Source organism: Serinus canaria, chromosome 4 (assembly GCF_022539315.1).
Source record: "Serinus canaria isolate serCan28SL12 chromosome 4, serCan2020, whole genome shotgun sequence".
NCBI classification, from domain to species: Eukaryota; Metazoa; Chordata; class Aves; order Passeriformes; family Fringillidae; genus Serinus; species Serinus canaria.
In genome coordinates, this window is record NC_066317.1 from 26,801,598 (window position 1) to 26,828,656 (window position 27,059).

Consider the following 27,059-nt stretch of genomic DNA (forward strand, 5'->3'; position numbering starts at 1 on the left):
CTAGCCACTATTTGTTACTGTATTGGATGGAGCAGCACTCAGGAACAAAGTCCAGTTTGTCTAAGAAAATTGTTCTGCATAGAGAGAAGTGTAGTAAAAAGATTTGGAGAATATGAAATTAAACTGAGGAAATTAGAAATGTCATTTCTAAATAAAGACTGTCAGGAAAATGCTTCTCACTTGAAAGGAGCAGGACTTGGCACTTGGTTCAGAATGCTCATAGACCTTGGCTCCAGCAACAGCTGTCACAGTTGAGCTGGTGCTAGACAAGGGCCAGGAAAAACAGTGAGATGCATTTAAACAGTGGTGAATTTAAGGGATCTGGTCACAACAGTGTCACTTTTGAGGAGCTGTAATCAAAGCAAAACATTTAAAATTAGTTTAAATGCTTCTCGCAAACAGGACCAGGCCACACCTAGTCACTGGACAAAGTCCTAGTTGCTTTTGCTCCAAAGGTTGTGACTCAAGCTGAAAAGAAAGCTGTTAGCAGGCTGGAGAGAAAGGTTTTCTGTTTGGTGTGTGAAAGGCTTCACCAAAAAAAGAACTGTAAAAATATAACTGTAAAAATATAATTAATCTCTGAAAGTTTTTATCTGACAGCATCTTCCTACATACTTTCCTCTTATAGAAACTCAGTATGAATATAAAAATAACTTTTAATAATTCAGGTTACCAAAATCATAGTTGAAGGAAAGAAAAGATTTGGGTCATATTTGCCAAATTAATTCATCAGCAGGTGAGCACTAGGCCACACTGCAGAGGTTTGGCTAGGGCTTCTTTCATGATAAGACACAGTAGATTGAAAAAGTAAAAAATGTTTTTTACTCACATTTGAAGGTGTTAAAGGCCCTGCGAGGTTCACTGAAAACAAAGCCACCCTTCAGTTATTTTTTTGTCTGTGGAAGATATAGTGCTAAGGCAACTCTTAAGGGTGGGAAAGTTAGTGACAATGTGTAATGGAAAAAGTGTCTACTTTCTCATTCAGATATGAAAGTGTGAAAGAGGATGGAAGTAACACAGATTTGGTATAATTTTAAATCATATGCTTCCTGTTCTCCCCATGAAAATAACTAACACACCTTCTGGATTGAGTGTTCTGAAAACAGTGTCTGTTGCTGATAGTTTAGTTGTGATTGGACTCCATAGATTCTTTTAGTTAAAAGCACTGTGTGTAGTTGTGTTTTGTGAGCCCCCACTGGAAGTCTTTGTCTCTGCTGCAGCACATGGAGTTCCTAATCAGACTGAATGGAACAACTAGGAAGTGGTCCAGGCTGAGGAGAAAAGGAGAAAGCTGAACATGTCTGGAGTACAAAACCCACTATCACACAAGCTGCTTAGGCTGTAACAGAGACACACATGAGAATGGGTGATAGAAGTAAGGATCCCTGTATCTGCTGCAGAGGTGCAGGTGGAAAGTGTAGCAAAACCACTTGACATCTGAGACAGTAAGGTATCTTGAGAATCCAGCTGTCAGGAGGAGATAAAGGATTTGGGAATATCAAATGGACACAACCCTCTCTTGCAAGGGATTGTGAATTCCTGCCTTCTTCACTCCCAAGCTGAAAGTCACTCTGCTTTCACTGTGCCTGTTAGCAATGCAGCAGCTTGAGGTGTATCTCAGCCCAGCTCAAGGCTCTTTTTTGATTGCAAAGCACTCCTCAAAGAAGTTTCTGTCCCAAAGATCTCAAAAGTTCTCAAAAACAAGGCAGCTGAAGATAGCTCATGCCACTGCATGCCACAAAGCTGGCAGTGCTGCTCAGCCACATGCTTCTGCTTACCCAATAACTGGTGCAGCAGTTAACACTGCAACAGAGATGATAAGCAAATATTATCATTAAAGAAAAACAAAGCAAACCCCCCCCCTTTTTGTCTAAGGGCAACTGCTTCCAATAATCAGGGGAGATTGTGGTGGAACAGGATATGGAGTTATAGGAAATAAAAGTCTTTTTAACTGGATGCATCATAAAATGCAATGATAGCAGCTGGCAATCTGCAAAGTGAGGGGATTAAATGCATTCTGCATATCTACAGCAGCTTGTTGAAGTTGACATGTCTTTTTCCATAGAATTTTGTGCCAAACTAATTGCAGATAATTGCCTGTAAGAGCAAGGTAAAACACCAGCTAAATGCATGACCATTAAAAATGTTTCTTTTTTTCCTTACTAATATAAGCTTAAAATCACCTTAAAATAATAATTTTGCAGTTTTCATCTTATCCTTATTCTGCTTTAATATCCCTGTGTAATGCCACAAAGTTTCATCTTGTGACAGCCAAGGCTGGAAAACAGGGGGTTTGTGTTCCTTGGGAGGAATCACCCCCAGATTTCATACTTACATGCTTGTTTCTGTATCTGATATATTTCAACATATTAATAGTTTGAGTACCATTATTTTTTCCTTTCCTTTGGGAAACAGAACATCTTGAGACTTGGCTAAAATAGACTGCCTTTAAGGGCTAAAAACTTTAAAAAACCAGTTTTCCCTGTAATGCATTTGATGTTTACAGGATATGTTCAATTTACTGGGTCTTGATGGTAGGAGGAGTTGCTGCATAACTCACCAGTGACTCTGCTATTTCTCAATCCTCCAGTGATCCCGAGCCATTCCTGGCAGAATTTCATGCCATGTTATATCACACTGAGCTGTCTCAGACTGATCCTGCAATCTTGAGATGACATCCTGACAGGATGTAGTTGAGCAGGAACTGGTAAAGATGTTATTTGGGGATCGATTCCTTAGGAGTCCTGGATTTCCAGTTTCCAATGAGAATTCCTTGACGATTGTCCAAACACGTGAAAAATCACAAGGGTGATGGGGGAGCATGATAATCGAATAATAATTTGAAATTATTAGTGCCTTTGCTATAGATTTCTATAAGACCAAGGGTAAATGCTGTGTCAGAAAGGACCCCTACAAGAGACGCTGAGGGCACTGCAGAGCACAGCATGCTGCATGTGTTCTGTGGGCAGCCTTTAGGAAGCTGTGCTTTGGAAGAGTGCAGCAGTGTATTCCAAGGATGTTTATGTATTTCTCATTACGCCTGGGAGTGGATGAGACAGCACTGCAGTGGCACACTGATGTAGCTATAGGACATTTAGAAAAATGAGCCAGCTTTTTTATGATATGCCTTAGGTCAAAGGGGAAATGGTTAGAAAAGGTCTGGGACAAATGTTATCTAGAGGCTGGGCTGCATTGTGTTTCTTGGCTCTGTAAGCTGTGAGTCTGTAACTGAGTGCTGTTTTCTGAATGCTCCTTCCAGCTATATGTCCGCTTCCCTTCTTTTTTGGTGTTATCTTATATTTTTCTTTTTTCAACAGATCGACAAGACATTTTACAATTCCATTTTAAGGAAAAAATACATCCGTTCACGCTTAATCAGAGTGAGGTATGTGAGATTATAATAAATGCAAGCAGCTGAGATAAAATTAAATGTACACCAAGCCCAGCTAGATCTGATTCAGCAAAGTGTATTGTGTGTAAAACCAGAGCATAACCCCTAACTGAGCATAATCTGGTTCTGAACCCTACTCTCCTTTGGATCTTAATGCAGAAGATACCCTTCAGTCAGTCAGTCCAAATTCCAACAAGTTTGTGTTCAAATCCTGAGCAAGCTTTAGTTATTAAAGCAGAGATAACTAAAGCTATCTAAAACCAAAAGGGATTTCCAAAATGATTTCTTACAGTGTAATGCAGATGTCATTTCTAGCATTGCTATTGCACTGGGCTTGTCAAGTAAAACCTGGCTGTGCTGGCTCAGAAAGTCCCACTTATCACTGTGGCTCTAAGAATGGGCATAAGTAGGTGCCCAGGAAACAGTAGCAGCACAACAGACCTGTGATAACTACTTCTTGGTATGCTCCCTGCCTCCAGGTATTTACCACTTGGGAGTTCTTGAAGTGGTTGTGGTTTGTTTAGCAGCCCTCGCTGCATTATTTCCCAAGGACTTGTCTGGTTTCTCCTGGGCTCTTGAAATCCATGCACCTTGGTCCTTTAGGAAGGAGACACTTGTGAAGAGCCACCTTCTGCAGATCATTCAATGACCCCTAGCTCTTGTGCTTGAAGAGATGATAAAAAGTTGATCACTACCCCTCCTCTCCATGCAATTACTGATACTGGATGCTCCCATCATATGCCTTTTCTCTCTTGTATTCAATAAGATCCACTCTTTTTTAATTTTTCTTTTTTCAGTTGGAAATCCCAGTCTACTCAGCATTCTTTGCATTTCAAACTGCTTCTTATCATCCCGTTCCGTACATCTCTCAGGTCTGCTGCTCCTGCTTTTATGAGATGAAGGGGTCAGACCCATAGTTGAGATTATCACTGAGCAATGTGGAGCTTTTTTTCCTTTTTTACTCTCTGTTCAACTGCCAATAATACATAATGTTTAATTTGATTTTTTTTAACCACTGTTACGTGCTGAAAATGATCTTTTTTTATAACAGTCTATTGTAGTACTAAGATCTTGTTCCTGAGTGACAGTGCCCAACACTTTGCAAATAAATCTTGAATGCCTTCATAATCACAGACTAAAGCTGCAAGACTAAGATCTAGAGTGCTGAATGTGCTCCTCTTTGTTCTTGCATGGTTTGTGACATCCTGCCTCTTCCTCTACCTTAGCTTAATCCCCAATTACACACAAGCTTTAAGGATATTTTTGATACTGACTAGAGTGTTGCAAGCCTAGGCAGGGTGATTTAGGGATCTGAGAGGCCAATATGTAGGGATAAGTGGTATTTTTCATTAATTTCTTTTTCCCAAGGACAGACTGAGGTACTTGTGATGCTTGCTGTGTTGGATGCAAGATTTGCATGCGCCAAAGCTTGTTTGCTTTTTCAGATATACACTCTTTATGCCTCTTCAAGGGCTCAGACTGCGTGTTCTTTTGAGCAGGGTCATGGTTGTGAATTTACTTGGAAAGGACTGTGCAGATCTTTTGGCTCAGTATAAGCAATGCATTAATAATAATGCCCACTGCTCACTGAGAAAGACAATACTGATCTTGACGAAGTGTCCTTGGCTCTGGATCTCTGCTATATAATAAGTGAATCAGGGTGGGCAGGACTTACCTGAGGGTTTCGAGAGGTGTGGTTTGCTTGCAAGAGTTGATATGGTAATTCCAGTGTGGCATAGCACAGGAAGAGGAGTCGGGGGAGAGGTGAGGGAACACCTCAGAAATGCAGAGCAACACCCACAGTTGGATCAGATAATATCTGGAAAATAAACCAAGTGGCAATCACGCTGAAGTTGGAACAAATGGAAAAAACAGTCTATTGAAAAGTTCACATGTGCCTTCTCAGTCTCAATTATGAGATCCTCGAGGCAAGTAGTGTGTCTTTCTGCTTACCTACGAACCACTTGGCATGCCTTGGTGTGCTTAAAGCATTTGGCCTTTTCTTTCCCTTCACTGGCAATAGCAGGAATGTCTGTTTCAATCTGGCATGCGTGCCTTTCAAAGACTAAAGCCTGATCGCATGAGTTCTGTTTAAGCTGTCTGTCTTCTATTTTTCCTTTATGTAATTACAAATTGCCAAGACAGTGAGATATAACTAGAAGATCTTCTCTTTTCCTTTCCTATCTAAAAAAAAAACAACCTGCTTTTAGTTTTTCCCCTGTATGAAGTAACTGTGATTTCATCTGTTGGGGCTTGGGTCTCATTGCTTCTTGGTTCAGGTGGGAGGAGGCACAGGAGAGAAGGTTCCTGGTGCAAGCTCTCACCTTCCCTTTGTGATGACCAGGGATAAGACATCTGCAAGTACAGAGCAAGATTTACTATGCCAGATTAGTCAGTTTGATGTTTGTAGTCTATTATTCCATCTCGTGCAGTATCTGATGCTTTAAGGAAAACGAAATACAACTACCAGGTGAATTCAACCTGTTACAAGACTTTTGTCCCTTTTCTTTCCTCTGACCTTACATGAAAACTGTGGAATTGTGTGTCTCAATGTGTGTGCTGCTTGCTCTTTTCAATGAGGTGTTAAAGGCCCCTTTCGTGATCCATCTCTTTGACTTTAATAAATATACTGTGGGTATGCTGCCAAGTTTCATTTATTGTTGCACAACATGAGGTTATTAGGAACATTCTCCAAGAGGTTGCTACGGTGGAATTAGGTTGTGTGGTCTCTCCCCATCTCCCAATAAGGTCCAAGTATCTTTTTGATGATGATTATAAATTTTTATTCTGCGTGTGTACAGGGCCATTGAAAGGTCTGTGTAGATTCTGTTAATCACCTGAATCATGTTTCTCAATGATGTTTATCCAGCTTTTCATTGCAATCAAGTAAATTCCTTCCTCTCTTCTGTCTCAGGCGTGTAGTCAGTGGCTGCTTTTCAGACTCTATTATAAAATTGGTCTGGCCATTTGTTCACAGAAAGCACCATGCCACCTTCTAGCCTATGATGCATTTGACCATTCAGTGTCCTTGGATTTCTTTTAGTAATTCCTTCTCACAAATGTTTGAAAATGTATCTAATCTTGTATGTTACATTGCCATTGCTAGAGGAGCTAAGATAAAAGCTAAGAAATGCAGAAGTGGGCTGGAGGTAATGAGACTCTTTCATTGGTTTGTAGCCCAGATACTGATGGTGTGATGGCAGAGGCTTTGCTCACATTCTGGTTCTCCGCTACGGATTCTAGAGAAGCACTGCGGGAAAGAGTTGGGAAGATCTTACGGAGGGGCCTGAAAAAATACACAGGGCCTCTGCGGATCAATGTCCGATCTTCTTCCGTCTCAAGTAAGTATATTATAGTTCTTTTAAAAGTAATTCTTTCCATTTTCTGATGGATGGGACTTGGTTTTTTTCCTTTTGAAGACAGCTTTTGATGTTACTGTGTCTGAATGACATTCTTTCATGCTCCTTAAGTTAGACCAAAATCAGCGGCAAACCCCCCAAAATCTTTAAAAAATATCTTAAATATGGATAACTGGGAGCAGTTCCTTGGTTGTTTTGCCTCCAAGTACAGCCTCAGCCTTCCTCCAAACTGCAGTACCAACTTTATGTTACTGTCATGGAGCCTGAAAGTGCAGGAAGTATACTTGGATGACAAGAAGAAAGAACCAATGCAGTGAAAAAGTAATATTTGGTGTGAGGATCAAAATCCTTGCAAATTCCCCACAGGAAAGGAAAGAAAGGCATAATGTTCTTATCTACATGACTTCTCAGCTAGGGATTCTTCTCAGCTAGGGATTCTATCCCCTTCTTCACAAAGCAGACATAAATTTGCAGGGTATGACCATTAACTGCACTACCTTCTACACTTTGGTTCTGCTACAGAATTTTTGTGCAGGCTTAGAATTTTGTCTCTGTCTTGGCTTCAGTCATATATAGTCAGCAATTTTTCTGTGCGTCAAAGTTTTCAAGGATGAGTTGCTGGTTGACAGCTAGGCACAGATACTTGCTCCATTTGTTTTTGCAGGACTGCTTGCTCCATGTGCAAGGGTGACAGTACAGTAAGAGGGTGGGTGCTTGCTGCTTGCTCTTCCACACTCGACTACTTGAACCAGCAGAAATCTGCAGCAGTTAGACAGCTGTATTTAGAGAACAAGATACCTGGGCCAGATTCCATACTGGATGGATCCAGACTTCCTCCCACTCAGAAATGAGTAGAAGTAACTTCTTGTTCTTCCTCTTGGTGCTTGAACTGGGCACATATTTGCATTGTGGTAATGCAATGAAACTCAAATATGAGCTGTCACACTCCCGTTGTTTCTTGATGGGCCAACCAGCCTTCCCCTTTGGAATGGCTCAGGATGATAGGTGACATCCCTCTGGGCAAGTAATCACCATTTCTCTGCAGTGTTATTTATATGCCTGTAGTTCCTGTTCAACAAAGTGCACATGTAAATTCTCCCAGATAAAAATACTGTGTGGATATCAGAGAGATTTGAAGAGATTTGTTTTTGTTTACAGAGTTGGGTGATGAGTTAGTGAATTTTGAATCTTCAGTTTAATTTGATGCTTTACATAAAGGATAAAATTGGAAAGAGTACAAAAATCATTGTTAAAAAAAGCCTGTGATCTTATCTAGTCAAGCTGCTTTTATTCAGTCTGGTAAATATGGGAAGAGAATCAAAATTGTTTTAGTTAACCTTGAACTGCACCAGGAATGTTACAGTAATGCAATAATAGCTAATTAAAAAATTGGCTAATGCAATTAATTGCAATGTTTTCATTAAATAGTCTCACTAAGAGATGGCATCTGTATTACTTTATCAAAGTTGTGTGACAAACTTTGTGTTGCTTTTCTTGGCTTTCCCAGCCTAACCATAAAACACTGACTGCACAGGTCAGCTACTCATTAGAGGACTAGCATTGTGCAAGTGCTGTGAGTGACACAAAGGAACATAAACAATACCTTGGCATTTCTAAGAGACAACAATAAAAGGATGTCCAAAAATTTTTTTTGATCTTTCTTTGCTAATAGGATTTCAGCAGTGGTATGAAGCTTAGGCCAGATCCTATATGGTGCTGACATTTCAGGTGGACTCAGGAGAAGAGTATAGAATGGAGAGCTCCTGTGCTGTTAGTGGAGGTGCTGGTCTCAATTTATAAAACCCATTCCTCACACCTGGGAGAAGTGACAATTTTCAACAGATCCTGGAGGTCCAGAGAAGAATCTAGGTTTTGCATTTTCTACTTTTCTCTCCCCTCCTGAAATATCTTGTCAACTATTAGTACTTAAGCCATGGGACCTAAGAAGCCCTAGATTTTTTCCATGCTCTGCAGGCACCTTTCTGAATATTGCTTCATAGTACCTTTTTGCCAGCTGGAATCCTTATTTATCCTAAGGCATTTTCAGAATGACATTAACATAATGGCTTGTAAAAAATCATTAACCTGTTCTTCGTAACCACCTTATCAAAATATTCTAATTTAGGGGCCATGATATAGCTCACTTTAGCAAAGCATAGCTCACTAGTTGAACAAATCCAGGTCAGGCACTTATTTATATCACGTGCTAGGGGGAGTCTGATAAAGGGAACCTCCTTAAATCTTCCTCCCCTGAAATAATCACCTTGTTGTTCAACACCATGTCTCAACCTGCACTTCACTTACAAGTATTTGCATTGAGAATCAGTTCCAACACACTCCTCCAAACTGGGTGCTACACTTGGGACCTTCAAGCTGCAGTTAAGGGTAGAACTACAACATTAAGCAGTCTGCCAGTCCAGGGGTAGAACTTGCTTTGCCTCTGCCTTCCTGAGGACTGGGAGTAAAGAGGGGATAAAGTCTACACGGACAATATTTTCTTAGTTTTTTTGGGGTTTTTCCTAAGAGAGAAGCCTGATCATACACATGTGAGAAAATAGAAAATGTGCAGAACTTCAAGGAAAACAACATAATATTGTCTCTGTTTTTTCTGTCACTAAACTGTAGATGTTCTTTACAAAGGACTGCAAAAATACAGTTTTGTCAAATGTATTATTACCTTCAAATGTATTATTACTGAAGTTCCTGCTTTCTTATTTAGCCAGACATCAGAGTCCCCTGGTCAAGGATTTTATATCCACACATTTCCTCTTATTTAGATAGAAAATAAGAACTGATAGAATTCTTTGCACTTGTGTACAAACCCCACTAGAAGCCAAATTTTCAGTGAAGAACTAAGCAAACCTTCCCTGAAGAGCAGTGCAAGGGCAATCAAAGTGAGATATCAAAGTGTCAGATGGCTTGGAAACACCCATGTTAGGACTTGCTCTTCCACTGGCACTAAAAGAAGATGTTGCAGTTTGCCTTCTGTATAGTTCTGGCAACAAAGAGTTCTCCTGCAAGGGTGATTTATTTTCCTGAGGGTTTCTTGGTTAGAAGTAGAGTCACCTGACAGGTGACTCTGGATCCGTATTAAGTAAAGTGTAGAGCAGCTTGCCAGACTATTTCCCTTTGTCAGGTAGGTTGGAAGTATCCCAAAATGTATTTTTGGGAATGTACTTCTGATGTCAGAAAGAAGCTGGTTGCAAGATCACTGGCACTGTTCAAAGTGAGTAGGAAGGATTCCCATCTGTTGCACAGCCAGAGGTTTTGACCATGAATAATGAGTCATGAATTGGTTTTGATCAGCAAGCCAACTGTTATTGTTTCTGTTCATCTGGAATCTGGGGCTTGCTAAAGCTCCTAACAACTACAAAGTACAGGACCTGGCAGACAGATTCTTACTTCTTTATCAAGTCTTCTGTGGGAGTCATGCAGATGAGTGGTTGACAGGGTTGATGAGGAATGTTCCATTTCAAATAATGCGTGGAGCAGTCTGGATATTTGCCTTTATCAGCCACAACAGCATCTCTGGGGAGTGGAACTGAACATGCATCTGTACATTGGGAAACAGTGGAGATCTGATATTTCTACAGTTTGAGGTCACTAGTGTGGCACAAGGTGGTACATTTCAGTAAGAGTCTCGAGAGAATGATTGAAATGGGAGGGACTGAAATGTATTTTAAAATTAGTATTTTGCAAGGATATGCTTGTGTAAAGGCATTAAGCAGAAAGTCATCTTGACCTCTCTTCTCATGACCCAGATACATTAATTTAATTGATTTTCTCACTCAAACCATGGTTTTTCCCTGCCTTGACTGCGGAGGTTGAGAGCAATTTGGGCTGCCTTTACTGTAGTAAGACATTGATTGCAGCTCAGGCATGAGTGTAGGTCAGGAAGAAAAGAAATGCTAAAAATTTTATCTGTTTTGATGCCTGCTACAGAACTGGTACACAGTAGATTCCTCCTCAGACTGCAGGACAGCCAGACGGAGTTGTGAGGTATGGACCTATGTCTGCCTCATGGACAGAATTAAGATGCTGATGGGGGACAGTGGAGGGAATCACAGATGTGAGGACAGGTGCAGTGAACATCAGCAGGGAGGGAACAGCTGGGTGACAGGGACAATTAGAGGCACAAAGCAGTTGTCATGTCTCTGTCAGGTTACTCTACTCCATTGAAGGAATCAGCATTGCATCACCTGTATCTAAGCCATGTTTTGCTGCTTTACAAGGGTGCAGATCTGGAGAGGTAATTCCCATTGTGAGCAGTGAGAATATTGGAAGGTTAGTTGAGAGATATTTTAGGATGTATATGAGCTATGTAACCACAAAAGGACGTACCTTTCCTGCTAAACCCTAAGCTCATGTTTTGCCATCTTTCAGGAAACTCCTGCAGTTCCTTTAAGGTACACAGTTTTTGGAACACAACTGAATCTGCTCCTCAGCGCTCTTATTCCCATTTCCCCCAGTACTTCAGACCTTTCTGGTCTTCACCATAAGTAAAGAGCATAGGGTACAGCTATTATCCCCACCTCTGTCTGCTCTGCAGGACATGCACTCTGTGACATTCCTCTCAGCTGCCCAGTTTGGTGACCTACTAAAACTTGCCAGTGATCTTCTCTTTTTCTGCATGTGCAGTTGCTACCCTGCATAACTCTGGATGAGGCCCCTCTTTCTGATGTAGCTGAGATTTTTTTTAATTTTCACTCTTCAAGAAAGTTGTTATTAAAATGTGGTGAAGGACAGTGGGAAAAATGCTTTCTCTGCTCCCTGGTGCATTTCCCAAACTTTTGCTTCAAAGGAATTTCCAAGAATGTGTTATAAGTATGGAAGAACATACTCTTTCATTTCTTCCATTTATATCCCTTTTAAGATAATCTCTACCTTATATTCTGTGTGAAAAAACATCTAAGCAAGATGCAGGAACTTGATACAATAGAAGATGGAACATGCAGTTTGCTTTTGAGACTAGAAGTTATGTTTTCACATCTAGAAAATCTTTAAGTGTAGAAACCTATAAAGAAAATCAAGTTTCTTATATGAATCAGCACCTGTGAAAACGTATGTAATTCGGTAAAATTTCATCAGTCTTTTAAAGCATGTGTCATCTTTAATTTTGCAGCCATCTCTGGCCCTTTCTATGCTGAAAATGCATAATATCCCCTAATAATTCATTTGGTTGCCTTGCTTGCACTATGTCAGTATAATGTCTGATACTCTTATGTCATAGAGTTCTGTCTGATCTCTTCCTTTTAACATAAACACTGTGCTCTGTAGATAGAATGAAATGAGGCAGTGGGCACATGACTGATTCCTCTGATGCAGTGACACTGACAGTATTTGGAGATGTAGCAGAGTGAGCACATTTTTCCATAGGAACCTCTGAACCCCTCACAAATAAGATCTCCCATTCACTCTGCAGTTAACTATGAGCATTTCCTTCCAAGTTTACTCAAACACATATGTTGAGGAGTAAAAGTTTTTTACTGATAATTTATTAGCCTTAAATAGTAAGTGCAAGTTAATCAGAAATTAAGAATTTAGGTGTGTTTTAGAGTTATTTTGTTTAATAAATATATAAAAGAACTATATTAACAAAATTGCTTGTCCAGTTGGAGAACAGAGCCTTCTTCTGAGAGATGGAATCCCTAAGCTGCATTTCAATAGATTGCTGCCATTTTAATTTAAACATTTGTTTTATCATTAAAGTTAAGTAAGCTTGAATTCATTAGCAAGCTCCATTTTACAGGTATTCAATGCAGGTTCAAGTCAAACTTGTTTACAGTAGAATCTTGAACACTGTTTTCCTAAATGTGGCACAAACAACTACTTTTGCAGCCATATGCGGTTGGGACAAGACATGACACTTTAATTGTTACTAATTGATGCCTTTTCTTGGTAGTGCAAACAACTAGGGCAACTAGTAAATGAGCAAGGCAGCAAAATTTTCTCTCGTGCCTTACAAGTGACTGCTTCAAGGCAGGGCTTGCAACATGTTGGCTGGCACAATATGAACATCTGTGCCCTTCAACAGGCCAAAATGTGAAGCTGGTAAGAAATGAAGGCAAGCCCCTAGCAAGGTAAACCAGTTAGCAACTTTATTTTCAGTGGTATCATGTAACCCAAAGTGCTCCCTGCTTTTGATCTACTGTGGGCTCAGCTTATCTGAAAATAGGGTCAGTTTCTTCAGTTTTGCAAACACGTGCATGTGTTCTGCATTTGGGACCCTACCCTAGTGAATACAGCACTGACTTTGCTAACAGTAATTAAACCAGGGTATCACTGGCTTTTTTCCTTCAGCAGTGGATGGGTAGGAGAGTAGAGCAGTTGCATAGTAGTGATATATTATAAGACATGCCAACATTTAGAGCAGTACAGACTGGCAGTGTGTGCGTGGAAGGCTTGTTTCTCCAATTACACAGAAGTTGATCCAACTGGAAGCAATGGGTAAAATTTTGCCCATGTGAGGTTTGTACTTTTTTCTAGGTGCCTCATAAAAAGGCAAACAGAGATCCATGCAGGTGCCTTGCAGAGCACCTGTGACTCACAGCAAAACTCGATGCAGTGGGAACATGCCAGTTGAATTGCTTCCGGCACTGCACTTGAACAAGCTGGTTGCTCCCTTTGTCTTCTCAATGAGCTTTGCAACATAATGTAAGTGATAATAATTGGCTGCAGGCTTTATAATTATGAATTATGAGGTAAATGTCTCTCCACCCAGAGAAAAGCTAAAAAACATTGTTGTCAGTATTGCACTTAAAGGCAAAAGGTCCTCTTTAATTGTGAATTCTATTGTTGGTTTCTTACCAGTTTCCAGATATAAAGTATTGATGTGACTCAAACGATGAACTAGTTCTGAAGGTTGTATGAATTTCTAGGAAAACACTGGATGCTCACCATAGTTGAAAGAAACAAGTAGGGCCAGATTTTTCAAAGCACTTCTAGCTAACATAAATGTACAGGGGAAGTGGCCAGAGCCTTAGTACAGTTTAGCAAACAGTAATGTTTACATCACTGCTGAATCCCTCAGCTGACCTAGCTTTTGCTCTGTGGTGTTATTCCATTTTGATATAAGGGTTCTAAGAGACAACCAACCATACTATCCAGGGAAATTCACTGAATACAATTAGTGTTACTGAAATGCAAAAGTACATGTATTTTCAGTGTTTTCTTCCTTTTTTCATATGAATTGAGAAAATACAAATGAGCATTTTTATTTGAAAGAGGTCCTTGGAAGTTTTGTCTTGCCCACCAGTGAAATGTAATTATCTTCATCATGTGAACAGTTCCTGTTCATAGTGAATAAGACTTCAGTTCCTTCTATAGTGATTAGCCTGTATTGCTATATAAATGTCCAATTTTAACCCATCTCCCATCCTTATAAAAGAAAGCAGCTGTTGCACACACACATGGCAGCCCTAGAGCTGCCTTTAGTCTGTAACATTCCCTGCAGACAAGCTGTACATATGCTGGAGTTCTGCTTGTTTCCTTTTTTCTGTCACAATCTGCTTACTGTCATATTAAGAAATGAGTGACACATGTCTGGTACTGGTGGATTGCAAACAGATAATTCATCCAGCATACCTAAGGGAGTGTCAAGCCTGCATGCAAAACACATGTGAGACAAACCCAACAGGTGACAAGTGTGAGCCAGAGCCCTTTGCATTCAAAAGAGAGTCCTCATGACTTGGTGTGGGTTTGGCTCAAAACTAGGATATTATTCTGTGTAGCAGCAAAGAGAAACAAAGGAATTGGATAAGGATAGGAATTTGCTGAGAAACCCTATCCAGACTCAAAATATGAAGTTCTTGACACTAGTATAGAATCACTATATCATTAAAAAACTATATTGAAATTATGATTTTTTAAGAATTAGTATTATTTTTTAAATTGTTTTGAGTGCTGGAAACTACAGTGGTAGCTCTAGTGAAAAACAGCATTCTGGAAGAAAAGGGATGGATTTAAACCTTGAGCCAATGCTTGCTATTGTCAGCATGGGCATGCCGTATTTTCAGTGAACATACAACATGCATGTTAAAGGAGGGAATGTATTGCTAGAACTTGCTGTGCCATGCAATAAATTGCTATGAACTATCTATTTTAGTATTATTAGTGTACCAATAAGATAGGAGAAAGGAGAGTGAGCCACTGCTATTGTAAGCTTCCATTGCTGCAGTGAAGTGAGGGCCTTCTGATCTTGAAGAGGACACAGAGTACCAGCTCTCCTCCGACCCTCTGACCCTCTCTTGGATGTAATATGTGAACTGTGGAATTTTTTTTTTTTTTTTTTTTTTTTTTTTTTGTAAAAAAGAGGAGCTTCAAAAATTTCCACGATAAAAATTTCTCCCCAACAAAATTGCAGATTTTGAGTAATACGAGGCTTGTTTTGTCCATACTGCCCTCCAGAAACAGCGGGGGCCAGCAGGATGGGCTGGATGAGTGCCTGGTCCTCAGACAACGCCGACTGCAGAGGAGGCCAACAGCCAGCACTTGAACATGGACACATATGAGCTACCCTGGTTTCTCTAGCAGCTCCCTCAGCTATGCCTCCTGTGTGCCCTGTGCTCAAATAGCTGTTGAGGGGATGACCATGAGGATGGGGAACCTTGTCTGTGCTGGCCTGGCCTTACCCTGATTGTTTCTTTGTTTCAGATGTGGAGCCAGTAAGAGCAGAAGCCATCTTCAATGACAGTAAGTAAGGCTTTTTTTAAACCTCAGAAATCTCATCTCCAACTGTTTAAATTAACGTTAGGAGTCCCTGAGCACTTTTCCTGGCCCTTAAGAGCCTTTTCTCATCCTTCTGTCTAATGAATGTGACCTTGTACTCTCAGAAACTGGGAGTTTGTAATTTTCTTTAGCACCTATTGAAAGGAGAGAGGTACCACAAGGAAATGTATGGAAGTTACATCAGCCTGTGATTATAATCAAAATGTTCTGGAATTTGGAATGGCTGACAGCACAAAATTGTTCCTCATGGAAATACATGGAAATGTGACTGGTCTTCTCAACACATTGCTGTAGGGGTTAGATAGAGACAGCTTGTTTTAGAAATGTTTTTTAAGTTTTCAGAGAAAGAAGTCAGCTTGCTTGGAGATAAAATAGTCATGAAAGCTCTCTTTGCTTACAAGTTGTGTTTCATTTAACTCTGAGAAGGTTTGATCAGTTCCTTAGCAATAAGCTGTCAAACAATGGAAGATTAAATTACATCACTTTTGGGGTCTGATGTAGGTGCTGATGTTCTGGGGCACTGATAGAACTGAGTTTATTCCCTGTGTTTTGAACATTGACTGCTCAGGTGGTCGAAAGGATTGTGCAGTTTTAGGACCAGTTACTGAGGATTACAAAGAGCTTTCAGGAGGGAAAAACGTTTGTTCAGACAGTCTTATGAACTATGGTATATTCTGAAGTTTGTCTTTTACACAAAACTTTTGAACAGGTACATTAAGGTTTCACTTATTTCCTTCATTTTGGTTTTAAATATCAGAAGAGGGCAGACTCTACACTGAGCTCATGAACTCCTCAATGTGGTGTAACTTTTCTTCTTCTAAATTATGGACAGCTTTCAGTCTGCTGTGGTGTTTCTCCTGCTTTTGACCATGAAGTACTGTTAAATAATATTGTGTAGATCCTAGCAGGAAAGGGATGAGATAACACTCTCTGTGGCTCCAGCTTTTCACTTCTGAGGACTTCAAGGGCCCTGGGGCTGGCAGCTCCTCAGTGATGAATTACCAAGTTCTGGTTTGGCCCCCTCCCAGGTCACTGTCTGGGAGAGGAGCCATACAGCAATGGTTTGGACTGGGTGGTCATTATGCAAATAATTCTCATCTCTGTCTCTTTTTCAATTAATTGGGATAGTCCTATGTGTCAACTTTCCTAATGTCTAGCTGAATCTGGGACCTGGATGAAAACTAGTGGGTCTTGGTCCAGGTAGGATGGATTTGATGCTATTTGGATGGGAGAAGACTGCTGAAGTAGGTCTGTTCATCAAGGAAGTTTCTAAAGCTATGCAGGAGCTTCAGCTGCTCCTGAATATCCTGAGTTTAGTAGCTGAAACTATGGATATTTCAGTTTCTCTCTGGATTTGGATAAAAATGCTCATTTTGTGTCATGGATGCATGCCATGCTGGAGGTATCCATGTCTTTTGTCATCTCTGGTTGAAGTAGTGTGATGCCCTTTGCTTGAAGTGCTTCTCCAAGTCCACTTGCAGACTGCAGTGATCAGTTGCCTGTCTCCAGGTGACATCTTGCTTGATGCAATCTGTATGCATGCACGGTAAAACCCCACGACATGGATCATTCCAATTCTAGATTTTGCCTTTTTCATATTTTATCCTAATGAAAAAGACACTAAAGTTGGCAATGTCTCTATTTGGGAATTGTCTTGGATGCATGGTGAAGGTTTTGATTCCTGAGTCAGGCTGCTCACACAGCTAAGCTTGAGTGCTTGACCATCATGGCTTTCCATGATAGTCCATTGTGCATGGGTTGTGCATGAGAAGCTCGGATTTGGGGGCACTGGTGGAAGCTATGTTTTCTTGTTGATGTCAAAAATCTTGTTTATTTTTTACAGAACATAGGTGGTGTGGAATTTTACACGTTTTCCACAGCCATTCGCAGGATTTACTAAACAGAAGAATAGCTAATACTGTCTTTGTCCTTCCTGACAGTCTGTGGGTTACGGCAGAATAGATCAGTCAAGTCCATGGCAAAATCCTCATCGCTGCGAATCGTTGGCGGATTGTCTTCTGCAGAGACCGGGGACTGGCCGTGGCAGGCCAGTCTGCAGTACAACAACATCCATCGCTGTGGTGCAACACTCATCAGCAACACATGGCTGGTGTCTGCAGCTCACTGCTTCAGAGAGTAAGTTCCCACCTTAGAATCTGCAGCAGAATGTGGCCCTTCTGTATCAAGTTGTGTGGCTTTCCATGTTTGCACCACACCTCTGACTCTTTCCCAGACAAACAATTTTGGAAGAGAAAAGTCAGAGTTAAGTAGGCCAATCAGCTGGATGTTTCAATGAGAAACTAAAGACTGGCTCTCAGGAGCAGAACTGGCAATTTTATGAGTGAAAATCAATAGTCACTTGGCATACTGACCAAAAAAGTGCAGAAAAGGTAAAGTGAGTGAAATGGTGGAGTATTTGTTTCCTGTTATATTTTACATTTCTTAAACATATGCCTTCGTGTTACAATGGGGTTGCTGCCACTGCAGACTGCTACCAGCAGCTACCATCCCATGTTCCTGTCCTCTGCTCAGCCATGCACACCCAGCATTTTTTGTTTAAAGCATGGGAATTGTGAAGCTGCAAGGTACTTTAAGATGGAACAGTTGATTGAATAGACTACCAATGTGCAAAAAGAGTGAGTGAAATGAAGAGTTGACAGCAGAAGAGCTTTTGGATTTGATGACACCCTATGGCCACACAATGGTTAGATCAGGGACAAGGAGCAGGGGAAGAGTACAAGACCATGGCTGAGGAGGGAATGCAGGAGTGCCCTCTCCTAGCAGCAGCCCACAGGTCTGTTATGGAAAGTGATGGATGCCACAACTGTCTAGTAGGGAGCTAGCTTGAAGGAGTTTTACAGTAAAGATACTCTGCAAATTTAAAGCCCCAAACACATATTTACAGCAAAATTCTTAAAGCACTCTAACCTTTTTCAGCATGACTCACCCTCAGAAGTGGACTGCTACTTTTGGAGCTCTTTTGAAGCCACCAAGCTTGAAGCGATCAGTCAAGACAATTATTATCCATGAGAAGTACCTCTACCCAGAACACGACTATGACATTGCGCTGGTGCAGCTCTCCAAACGAGTGGAGTTCACGAGCAGCATACACCGGGTCTGTCTGCCAGAGCCATCTCAGACCTTTCCCTACAATATTTACGCTGTCATCACAGGCTGGGGAGCTCTCACCAATGATGGTGAGTTCTGAGTCTGCCAGGTGACCTGCATGGTCCATAAACAGCAGCTCTGAGTGAACTGATATGACTTCTGTAGCCTCATGTGGTATGACAGCAAGCCTAATGTTTGCAATAGGTTTGTTTAGTTGTAGGCATCAGTTTCTTTTTCTAAAACTTGAGTGGATAAAGACAGAACTACAGTCCACTGGAGAAAAAAAAAAAAAAAGAAGACTCCTGTTTTCCCAGCCTTTCCATTTCATATTGTAAATTCTTTAGACAGTAGTCCAGCCATGTACATGTTTATATAGAACCTAAAAAACTATTTTGCCAGCACTAGTCAGAAGCTACAGATAACTGTGAGCTTTCAGGTAAATGTGCAGAGTGAGTTGTGAATTACCCAAGCTCACACTCTTACCAGGCCACACTGAGTACATTAGCAATGGAATCAAGATGTCTTCATTTTGTATCGTCTCCTCAAATTGCTAGGGAATTTGTGTTCCATGGAACATGTGTAAAATATATGGCTTTACACTTAAGGCACTGTGTACCAGTTTTAATGGTACAGTTCCATTAAGTGAGTCTGTGATTCTATGTACATTCTCCTTAAGGGCCTGACCTAGGCAGATCAACAAGCAAAACCTCCATATTAAACCAAGTCATGCTGGTCCTCCATAAGAGGACATTAAACACTCCTCCTGTATATTAACTGCTGCGAAGTAATTATGTTGATAAATACCCAAACTGTATTTTCTCTCAGGTCCAGCCCCAAATGCTCTTCAGGAGGCAACAGTGAAACTTATTGACTCAGACACTTGCAACAGAAAAGAAGTGTATGATGGGGACATAACACCCAGGATGTTGTGTGCGGGATACTTGGAAGGAGGAGTAGATGCTTGTCAGGTAATTGTAGCTGAAAATTAGAAAGGAAAACTATTTTAATGCTGACTGCAGTATCTGGTTGACCACATCTTAATGGACAGTGTATTAGTCCTTTAAATAAGCTCCATTCAAACAGGAATTTAGGTGTAAAGTGAAATAGCATTTAGCATACATCATTTAGCACTAAATGCTGTTATACTAATTATGAGCTAAAAATCAAATGTCTTAAGTAGCTAACACCAGACATCTGTAGAGATGAGAAGGAAGAAGGTTAAGAATGTTAAGTTACCAGAAAAAATGCATTGTCACTCACTGAAATTAAATTCTGGACCGGATCATATCATAACAGATCTGTTACAATGTGATCTTTGGTAACAGACTTGGCTCAGTGACAGGAAAACTGTCTGAAACAAAGATAACTATAAGGATGGTAGGTGTAAAAGAATGGGAAGGAAACATGCATGCTGCAGGTTTGCAAATGTTGCAGGAAATGCTTATGTTCAAACAAAAATATTTCCATAGCGACAACTTTTAAAAACGTAATTTCTATTTATGTTATTTTTAAAGATTTTACTCCTAAAGTGCTGATTTAATACAGATTCTTCCCTTAGTCCTAGTCCTACAGATTTTTGTCCAGAGACAAACTCCCTGCAGAATAAGCCTGGGTAGCTCATTCCTCTGTTCCTGGCTCAGCACAGAAAAGACCTAAGCAGAAGGGTTCAACTGCTGTTTAGTTCAGTAAATAATGTTGGTGAAAGTTGGGAAATTTGGTCTGTTTTGTGAGGATTGCCTCTCAGTTTGTAAGGTGTCCAGTTTAATTATTATTACCATGTCATGCTATTAACGGTATCAAATTGAGCCTTGGAAAGTGGATAATACCTTAAGGAGATATCATCTAGCTAGAAGACCAAGTTCTTGATGAAAGCTCCCAGCAAAAAGGAGCTATAAGCTAATTTTTAAATGTTATTATGGAAAGTGACTAAAATTGTTTACTTTAAGAATATTATAACCTGTTAAAAAAAGGGTTCATTCTCTCTTAGATTGCCGCCTATAGCAGTGTTTCCATACTCTGTACAAAGAAGAAGACAAGGCAGGTGGGAAGCAGTGTATCACTAAACAGAACAGATTTTGTTAGGTTTTTTACCAAAACAGAGGTCAGGAGGTCCCCTGGCAAATAGCAAAATGCCACAGACTTCTGACTCAAGTTTCAGAAACAGCCTGGATTCTGCACAAATGGCTGCTCTTGAAATACTGCTTGTTAACTTCTCTTATAGCATAGGCCCTCCTGTGTGTATGGAGAGAATTGTATTTTTTCTTCAATTAAATATTTTTTCCCCCTCCTCTTTTTCTAGGGGGACTCTGGGGGACCACTGGTTACTCCAGACTCTAGACTGATGTGGTACCTCGTGGGAATAGTGAGCTGGGGAGATGAATGTGCCAAGCCAAATAAACCTGGAGTTTACACACGAGTGACTTATTTCCGTGACTGGATCACCACAAAAACAGGCATCTAATGCCAAAGTAAAAAATGGATTTAACTACATAGACTACATATAACTCATATTTGTCTGTAATTCTGAAAGGTTATTTTTTTAGTAGATATATTCTTATGTAATTTTGGTTGAAGCAATCTTAGTCCACAGCAAGCACTATCTTTGCTGTCAGAGACACTAACCCCTTCTGAATTCATGCTAAATGTATGAAATTCTCTGCCTCATCTTTGAGCTGTGAAACTTTCTCCCTTACCAGAAATTAGGAACTGACATCATTAAAATTACATTTAAAAGCTACCAATTTACCTGCTTTATAAATGCAAACATTTTCCAGTGGGAAAAAAAGAAAAAAAGAAATTTTTCTTCACCATGGGCAAGGCCTGCAGCTGAATCTTCCTCTTCCAATGAAGCAAATGCTGCCACAGCTGTGTTTCTAGCAAAGTGGATCTTTGATGATTATTCTTGTTAGAGACTACTATCTGCACTGACTCCAGCAGAGAACCTGGATGCTCACCTTGCGCCATGACCTAGGTAACTAAAAGTGGATCAGCAGGACTGAGGTTAGGTCCTAGCTAAGGAAAAGTAGGATTTCTGTGCTCGCAGTAGGTTAGAAGGGAAAGAGAAAAGCTTGATGTTCTTATTGCAAAGCATATTTTAAACAGGAATGTTTTTGTGGATTCTGTGAAGTTCAAGTTGCTTGAAGTTGCTATTGTGGAAGTGCTTCATCACAACATTGGGCTGCTACCTCTGTACCTGTTGTCTTCTAGATCCACTCTGTTCAACACAGAGTATGCTTAAGATGCAGAAACACAAGCTCTACCCAAACTGTTTTGTTTTTTTTTTAAAGTGTGCTCCCATGAACAATCTCACTAGAAATAAATATGGCATTTAAATTTGTTCTAAAGGAAAAAAAAAATTGCCACAAATGAACTGGGAATTACCTTTTTTGATCAAGAAACAGCAAGCTTTTCCAAGGGCATGGCAGCCAGCAGAAACCATCTCACTGCAAACCAAGTGATTACTGATACTTCACTGATAGATTCATCTCTGCCATGAATGAATATGATCCTGAATATGAGTGTCTTATGAGGATGAAGAGTAATTTCATACTAAAGAACAGTCCCAGTAAGAACTTCAGAGTAAATGCAATCCTTACACATTGGTCAAGCACTTTTCCTAATTCTGTGCACAACCTCTCATGGAGTGTTGGTGGAAGGGGGTCCTTTAGAGCCAAGGCCTTCAATGTGGGGATCCAAAATGTCACCTGTAGTCTTCAAATGGCCACTGGACTGCTTAGGCTCTGAATGCAGGACTCACAGGAGTCTGTACGAGACATGAATGAAACTGCAAGTGCCACAGCTGCACCTGCTACAGCTGAAAAATCTGCTGAAGAATCCTGCCTCCCCCACTGCTCAGGACTGGATCTCTCCTCAGCCTTCCTACTGTACAAGCTCTCCAATAATCAGCATCCCTGAGAATGAGATGTTTGGCATTTCTTGAAAACTCACACCCTGAATTACAAGTCTACATATGAATGGAAAAACCTATGTTTAAGGCTTGGTGGTGTAGGAGGGGTTGTCTTGTTATTGGGCTACTTCCAGTCATTCTGTATATCTTTTGAATTTTGGTAAAAGACAAGTTGCCTTATCTCAGAAAGAAATCTACTGAAGATTTTAGATTAGTTTTAGTTTCAACATAGTAGTACCTTTATTCTGATTTTCCATGTCATTGTAAAAAGAAAAGGATCTTGGGACAGTTTGGAGGATGGTTAGATGCAGCAAATCCATGTCCTTAATTTATTGATGAAGTTTGTAATTTATGCACTTTTGAGTTGCTGCTATTTTTCAATTAAGAATTTATTCCAGGCAGGGTTCAGTTACAAACCAGAAACTTCATGGAGCTTTGAATTAGATAACCTGAACACATGGTTTTCTTCTAGTGCTTAAGTCCCCTTTTTTCAAAGGCATCCTCTGGGGAAAAACAAACAAAAGTTCCATCTAGTTTTTTGTGCCTCCTATTGGTTTGAGGGTGAAAATCCTGAGAAGTGTCCTTTACAATCAGCTGATGAATTGTGATTGAAAATAAACAGTAGTTCACTTTCATAGACAGCTAAAGCTTTGTTTTGCACTTAAAACTCTTTTTGCATAGCAAATGGAGGGGCAAAAATAAGGAGGTGAGGCCCAGATACAGTCCCTAGAAACTGGTTCCTACCTCACAGAGCAAGGGACATGTAAATGCAATAGCTTTAAAATGAGAAAGGCAGCCTTTATTTCAGATTTTCTCATGAGTGGCTAAATAGCCAAGAGGTGTGTGGGAGAATGTCTACCTTACTCAGGGAGTCCTGAGCCAGCCAGGTGCACTTTTCATAAACTTTTTAGCAAACTGTCTGGCCTGGGTTTGTCTTATATTCCATGTCAGTGTTTTATTTATGATGACTCTATTGGTTTTCTTAGAGTAAAACAGTGAGGCTACTGTGTGATTAAAGAAAAGGTTTTTAAAAGCCTTTTATTATTGTTGATGTTAAGATTTAGCAAGGATTTAAACAAAATAAAGGCAATATGTTTCATAACATTAAATGTATTTAAAACCAATGGATCTTTTTCTGTCCTTTTTCTTTGCATAATAATAAGCTAAAGTTTGAATCTAATGCAAAAATAGACTAATCTTCCTTATTTTATATAAAACTATTCTAAAACTACAGTTTGCTGCCCATTCCCTGTCCTAGGAATCATTTTGTTATTAACAGTGGTTGAACTTTACAGGTGTTTCAGCGAAGAGAAGGTAAGAAATTTGCTTTTCTAAAATATTCAGAGGTGAATTTCAGTTAAGATAGTACTATGCAAATTTGAGAATGGATCTGAAGCTTCATTCAAGGATTCACCACCTTGCTTCTGCCCTTGGGAAAAACACGTGTGTGATGTTCCATCCCTGCAAACTGGCCATAGGGAGCTCTGGTACCAATTTTCCTGAGATTTCCCAGGTAGATTTAAAGCACCAAGAAATGTGTTCCAAACCTCTGGTTCTTCCAGTTGAGTTGTCTGGGGCTTTCTCAATGCTAATTTTCAGCTTGGAGCCGAAGTAGGAAAGAAAGAAGAGGCTGATTGCACAAGGCCTAATCATGCGAGAAGGTCTGTTTGAATTACATCAATCTGTCATCAGGATTTCTTATGTAAGTAAAGCTTGTAGAAAATCCCATTCTGTATTTGGTATTCCTGTTAATAAATTAGATGAGCTGAGAGCCAAAAGTCATTATTTAACCCAATGAATGTTTATCTGGCAACTTGCAGCCTGTGCTGCAGATTCACAGGCGTGGAAAAGCTGGCTCTTCCTTTGGAAATGCATTCATACACATCTCAGTGTGAAATCAGCTTAGGTAATTGGTGCCCTTGTTTATCTGGAATTATCAACATTATTAACATGGTTTCTAGGAAGGTGTCACTTGCTAGAGCAGCTCTAAGTGGCAAGATCCTTCGGCCCATCCTGCTGGGAAGCTCGAGTCCTTTTAAATATGCCATCAAAACACTCCTACACAGCATTGCCAAAAAGAGGAGACAAAGCTTTTCCAGCCAGAACTTTGCTCCTGCGAGAGCTGAGGACAAGCTGCAGTCTAAGGAAGGACATTTGGAAACCCACTGAAAGATGTTGATGTAGATTTATGGTAACTTCTGGACTGGCCTGTGTGCTAAATTGAACTGTGTTTGCCTTAGTATTTTCAAATAACACATTTTAAGGGAAAAAAACTACAGGAGTTTTGTCTGCTAATTTGCTTATTAACTAAATCAATCAGGGAAACAAATGTATGTCCCCAAATCTCCACTACAAAGTCCTCACTAAGAATGTGAAATTGCCCCTGTAAACCAGGAAATGAAAGACTAAAAGTACCCAAAATCCAAGTGGCTTGGATTTTCCTAGCAGATGGAAAGGAGATATACAGTTACTTCAGCTTCAGCTCCATTTGAAAATACTGGCTCTAAAGAGATGTATTCAGTACCTGGATTCAGAATGAATCCACAGTGGTGCACATAAACTGAAGTTGAAGATATCTGGGACATGAATAGGCTCAAATCTGGAGGTGGTGATGTTCTCCTGGCCACAGTCTCATCCCACTTACTGCTTCAGCAAGTCTGTAAACTGACAGCTCTGCTTCCTACCTCAAAGCTATAGCTGACTTTAACATGATGCAAATAAGGAGCTGGGATTTCCTTTAAAATTAATTTATTTACCCAAATTTACTAAGGTTTTAATGTCATATGCAGTTTTTAAGAAGAATACTATGGGGAAAAAAGTCAAATTACTCCAGGTGTTTCAAATTTTGCAGTCTTAGAAAGGCAAGGGAAAACCTGTATGTTGTTTGATTTGGTACCATCAGCCTAGAGAGTTCCTGAGGACACCTGCTAATTGATGCATTTGGGAAATTGTTTCTTTGGCTTCTGGGGTAAACAGAATCTGTGCATTTCTTTGTGGCATTTTATCTTAGAAAGCCCACATTTATGGATTCACCAATTGTTAGTGTTTGCCTCCTTACTGTTAAAGGGTTATGTGAGAATTAACTGAATGTTGCTGTTTCTCCACCTAGGCAAAAGGCTTGTCAGTATTTGCTGTGACTATGCAAAATCTGTTTCATGTGAGATGACTGTATCAAAGTCGACAGGGTCTTGAAAAATGACCTGGACACAAAGACGGTAGGTATCAGACTCTTTTAGTTATTATTATTGTTCATAACAGTTTTGATGGGTGCTTGAAAATAAGAATGGTTAGGTTTACCTTGAAAAAAAAAAAAAGTTAATTTTTAAGGAAAGAAATCACAAATATAACGGTAAAAGTTACCGACAAAAAATTATGCAAGTGACAAAACTGAAGCTGACTTTTTTTGGTGTCTTTAAACTCTTCTTCATTTCCCCCCCCCCCCTCCCCTTTTGTCACTGGGACTCCTGTTAATCCCATTCATTAAATATATGCAGTGCTCTTTGAAATTACTGTGTTGAAATAATGAAAGTAATTCTTCCATGTTCTGATGTCTATGTATTATGTGAAAAAGCTACAAAGCAAATACCAACCTTAGCATCAATTCATTTACTGGTAGGGATCGCAGTGGACATCCAGAACGGCTTTCTCCTATTATCCCGTCTCTGAGTTCGGCATTCCAGACTTATAGTGGCCTCTAGTGGCTCTCACATCTTCTCCAATTATTTCTGCGTGTGTAAACAGCGGTGTAGCAGGCAAGAGCCTTCACCCTAATTCTGCCGAAGCACAGCCCACGTTTGAACGAGAGCAGTGTTGTCCAGCTGCTCTTAATCTTTGTTAATTAAGTACAAAGGCTGTGTGCGCTCTTGGATTGAGGTGTAAATCTTGAGGGTTGCTAAAATTCCGTTAAAAGAAATGCCAAAATAAGGCACTGGATGCTCACAAAGAGCACAAAACTTGGGTCTTCTTGCCCTTACAAGTTCCCCTTAGTTGGTTGGTCTGTTTGGGTTTTTTAAAGTTGTAAAAATTTTAAAATGCAAGGTAACTATTCTTTATTTACTGTATTCTTTATTTACTTTTGAGTGCTCGAATCCCTCCCATTCTAGACAAGATGTGTTAATGGTATCAAGAATGATTTAACCTCGTCTCACCTACTCCAGTGATCGGGGTAAGAAAACCGAAGGCAGGGTTCAAGGTGAAGGGAGATTAAGCTGGAAGATGGGAAGGTGGGCTGTGCTAGGGTCTTAATCAAGAGTCTGGGAAATGGGAGAGAAAATATTGATGGGAGGAGATGTTGGTTTTACGGGGGTGGTGTCGAGCTGGTGGTGCAGGCAGCGCAGTGGCTGCCTCTCTGCTGCTTGGCTTGCTTTCTCCTGCTTAATTACCTGGAGGAAAAGTTTCCACAAGCCTATATAACACCCGGGCATGGGCCGTACTTTGGTTTTGGTAACTCTTTGCCAAATCTGCTCTGCGGCCTTGGCTACCACCTCGTATTTCGCAGTTGGCTCCCCAGATCCTTTCAATAGAGTTCCGCCTGTTTGTGCGGTAGGTAACATCTGCTGGTGCTCTC

The 27,059-nt window shown here is 40.3% G+C and overlaps 1 protein-coding gene across 2 annotated transcripts in view; it reads left to right on the forward strand.

Annotated features, from left to right (window-relative positions):
* The window catches only part of LOC103826245 (transmembrane protease serine 11E-like), a 42,961-nt gene extending 19,053 nt beyond the window's left edge, over window positions 1-23,908 (forward strand). For both annotated transcript variants that reach the window (XM_018926755.3, XM_018926756.3), the window contains exons 5-11: window positions 3,318-3,385; window positions 6,569-6,732; window positions 15,403-15,441; window positions 17,418-17,613; window positions 18,415-18,674; window positions 19,411-19,553; window positions 20,885-23,908. In XM_018926755.3, the coding sequence (XP_018782300.1) occupies window positions 3,318-3,385; window positions 6,569-6,732; window positions 15,403-15,441; window positions 17,418-17,613; window positions 18,415-18,674; window positions 19,411-19,553; window positions 20,885-21,046 (1,032 nt within the window). In that variant the 3' untranslated portion in view covers window positions 21,047-23,908. The remainder of the gene's footprint in view (window positions 1-3,317; window positions 3,386-6,568; window positions 6,733-15,402; window positions 15,442-17,417; window positions 17,614-18,414; window positions 18,675-19,410; window positions 19,554-20,884) is intronic.
* The last annotated feature ends 3,151 nt before the right edge of the window (window positions 23,909-27,059 follow it).